Below are 3821 nucleotides of genomic sequence, written 5' to 3'. Positions count from 1 at the left end.
CCCTAATGGCAAGGACTTGAGTATGATTTTCAGTGCTCACTGCAATACTCATGTCCTGACTTGAGTATTGAGTAGAGTTCTGGAATACGACCCTAAGGGTCGTATTCTAGAACTCTACTCAATACCACTCTACTCAGTTCTGGAATACGACTCTTAGGGTCGTATTCCAGAAGTCTACTCAATACTCAAGTCAGGATTTGAGTCTGGTTTAAAGCACTCGAAATCATACTCAAGTCCCTGCCATTAGGGTCGTATTTACAGTGCTTGAAAACATACTCAAGTCCTGGAATTCGACCCTTAGACTATGGAAACCAAAGGACATGTTCTATTGACATATATAAATCAGACGATGTGTATATGATGCATTTCAACGTTGAAAATATAATATATAAATAAAATATAATAACACTCTCTTAAATTACACTAAAATTAATTTTTCTTTAGTCGAAGCTCATGTATTTTGTTAAAAAAGTACATAAAAGAGTAAGCAATTTTGCCGCACCTTTACTTACAAAGCCGCAGTACATGCAGATCTACGGATTATTTTTTTCTACATAGAAAATTATTAGAACTATACTGTAAGTAACCCACGCACATTACATTTTCGTATATTTTGAGATAAAAATAAAATGTATATTTCTCCATACCAAAAAACTTTTTTTCTCCAAAACTACAACTTTTCAAGAAATTATATAAGAATAAAAGTTGTTAGGAATGTTACTATCATATAAAAAAAAAATTAGGTCGATACTCCACAAGTTATTCCTATGTCCAAGAATTAGCAATTTGGGTCCACTGTGCGGCGGGCGGTGCAATGTAACATTCGGTTGATTTTCGATTTCTCTAATGCTGCAGCGACGTATTTTTATCGATAGTTAATTGTTCTCACTGTCTATATTTTTGTCTATTTATTCCAAATCATGCGAATAATTCAATAAAACATTTAGCGAAACATTGGTTTTGACCATAGACTACATAAATAATAGTTTTGATCAACAACGACTTCAATCTATAGACAAGAACATCACAGCAATTACATGTTCCAAATTCCAATAGAGAGTCTTTTGTTTTACTGTTGAATTTTGTCAAAGAGTATCAGTACTGCAGTACCGTGGACAGACGTAACAGTCTAATGCCCGTTTTCACCAACAAGCCCTAAGTTTTAAGGGACCCTTAAATATTTTTAAGTAACACTTAAAAGAAATTTTCGTTTCACCAACCGTTAGGTGACACCTAAGGCGCTAGGGGTCCCCTACAGTTTGGGGGCTCGAATATTGAACCCCTAACATTTAAGTGACAGTTTCATTTGATTCATTTTAGGTTAGTTCACTTTATATTTCTTCTATTGTGGATGCTGTAGTTGTTATTTCAAAATGGAAAGTCACCTAATTAGTTTTTTGGAAAGTTTGGAAGCCATCGAGACCTTGGAATTAGTGTCTAGCCCAAGTTTATTTAGGCGACCTCGTATTTTTCGTGTAAGATCGGATGACTGCAAAATACGATGCTCGCGACTTTTTCATAAGATACAGATTGTCTAAAGAAAGTGTGTTATTTCTACTAGACAAAATCGAACATCAATTGGAATTTAAAGATGACAGGTATAGTATTCTTTTATTACATTTTTAAAACAAAAATTTTTTATTACAGTTTTTAGTTTACCTAGTTCTATTGCAAAATTCAATCAAGAGATACATATTACCCTTGTTCGTTACATATTTAACAATTTGTTCACAGAAATAATTCTGTACCTCCAATAAATCAACTACTATGTGCATTACGATTTTATGCTACTGGTAATTTGTTACAAGCAGTGGGGGATTTGAATGGTGTCAGCGTCGCCACTTGCTGCCGTATAGTAAAAAGGGTTTCTGAAGCTATAGTGCCGCTTCGAGATCAATTTATCAAATTTCCAGACACAGAAGAGCAACAATCCATAGTTAAAGAAGAATTTTACAAGATAGGGTGATTTCCAAACGTACTCGGCTGTATTGACTGCACACATATAAAGATACAATCCCCTGGTAAGTAAATTAAATACATACATATTTATAACTTAAACATATTTAATTTTTAAATTTATTTTGTCACTTATTAGGTGGTGATGATGCTGAATTATTCAGAAACTGAAAGTCCTACATGTCAGTAAATGTGCAGACAATAAGTTCTGCAAATTTATTAATTACTGATGTAGTAGCACGTTGGCCAGGCTCAACACACGACTCTACTATTTATCAGAATAGCCGAAGATATGCTAAGTTCCAACAGGGAGATTATAGAGGTGCCTATCTATTAGGAGACAGTGGATATCCTTTGAAGGTTGGTAATCTTTACAATTATAGTACATAATTTGTTCAAATATATCTACATTGAAAGTAAAAAGTGACAACTACACCAATTACACCTTTTAAAAATAAGGGTTTTAAACCTACCAGATCCCACATCTTGCAAGATTTATAAATGTAGTTAACAGATTTAAATAAATAGAACGTACCAAACAGGTAGAAGCTGGTAAATAAAAATAAACATTTTTTTTTAAATACACCACATTTAATTTATTCAACTTAAAAGTAAATTTTATTATTTTCTTTGTGGAACTCCTAATAAGCTTTGTAAAGCTAGGCCCCCACCTGAAAAAGTTAAAAAGAATACATTTTTCTTTCAGAGTCATCTTCTCACTCCATACTTAAATCCTTCAACATATGGGCAACGAAAATACAATGAGGCTCACATTAAAACAAAGAATGTGGTAGAACGACAGTATGGTGTATTAAATAGAAGATTTCCTGTCTTAGCTGTTGGAATACGACTTAAGCTTACCACTGCAGTCAATGTCATTCTAGCATGTTGTATTTTGCACAATTTATGTATCATAAGGAAAGAACAGGAGCCCATAAATGATTGTTCTATCCCTCATTTGGCAGACCTCATTACAGCTGGCCATATCCCCCAGTTACCAATTGCCATCAATGATCCCTCATATGGATTTCAGAGAGAGCAAATAACTCAATATTTTGAAAATAATTAAATGATTTGTGTGACAAACTTAAAAATTACCTTTTATTTGAAACAATATTTCCATTTTAATTTTAACCTCCTTGGCCGCAGCTTCAAGTTGTAATTTGTAGAGGTTTTTTTAAATGCAATCGCATCTTGGAGCAATTGTCTTTTTAAATCTTCAATATCCTCTTTCTTTTTATTAACGTCCTGCAAACTGGCACATAATGTGGAAACTGCCTCTGTTCTTTCATTTGTTTGAGATAATTGTGGTCGCCTTCTTGACCACATTAGAGTTTTCTTTATTTCAAAAGATGCTGTTTCCTGCAATATACATTTGTCCATATTAACCTTTGATGCGTCTATGAGTGTGTCCTTAATATTTTGTTTTGTTTTTTAAATGGTAGATGAAAACACAGTTGCGCGTTGGAGACATTGTGTGCTAACACTGATGACTGTACATCACCATAATTTTAGTAGAAGTAGAATTCCATGTGATGCCTTACATATTTCTGCCGCCAAGTGGTGACGTCAGCATTGCTGCGTTCCTGGTTTTGAAGGGTCAGGGTGCTTGTGAAATTACAGGCACAGGGGACTTGTCAACTTTTGTCCCAGGGTGACGGGCAAATGGCAAATGGTTCTTCCCGTCACTTGATATTATAAAAAAACACCTAAATCGTTAAGGACACTGTATTTCTCTTGGACGTGGGACAGGTTAAAGATAGAAGACAAATGTTAGTATAGGGTATAACATAAAACAACATACTTGATTGGGTTCCTCAGAAGATAATTCCACATTATCTTTTGAAGTTTCTGTCTCTGTTGAG

General features: G+C 34.2%; 1 protein-coding gene across 1 annotated transcript; it reads left to right on the top strand.

The window, feature by feature from the left end:
* The first annotated feature begins 1138 nt into the window (after positions 1 to 1138).
* On the top strand, positions 1139 to 3504 carry LOC113235995 (putative nuclease HARBI1). Its single transcript, XM_026471923.1, is given in 4 exon segments — positions 1139 to 1598; positions 1735 to 2021; positions 2096 to 2316; positions 2663 to 3504. Coding segments are annotated over 4 exon segments (984 nt in total). The 5' UTR covers positions 1139 to 1485; the 3' UTR covers positions 3026 to 3504.
* The last annotated feature ends 317 nt before the right edge of the window (positions 3505 to 3821 follow it).

This window comes from Hyposmocoma kahamanoa, unplaced genomic scaffold, assembly GCF_003589595.1.
Source record: "Hyposmocoma kahamanoa isolate Upper Pololo Valley unplaced genomic scaffold, ASM358959v1 102, whole genome shotgun sequence".
NCBI classification, from domain to species: Eukaryota; Metazoa; Arthropoda; class Insecta; order Lepidoptera; family Cosmopterigidae; genus Hyposmocoma; species Hyposmocoma kahamanoa.
Note: the sequence above shows the minus strand (reverse complement) of the source record. Positions and strands in the feature narration are given on the sequence as shown.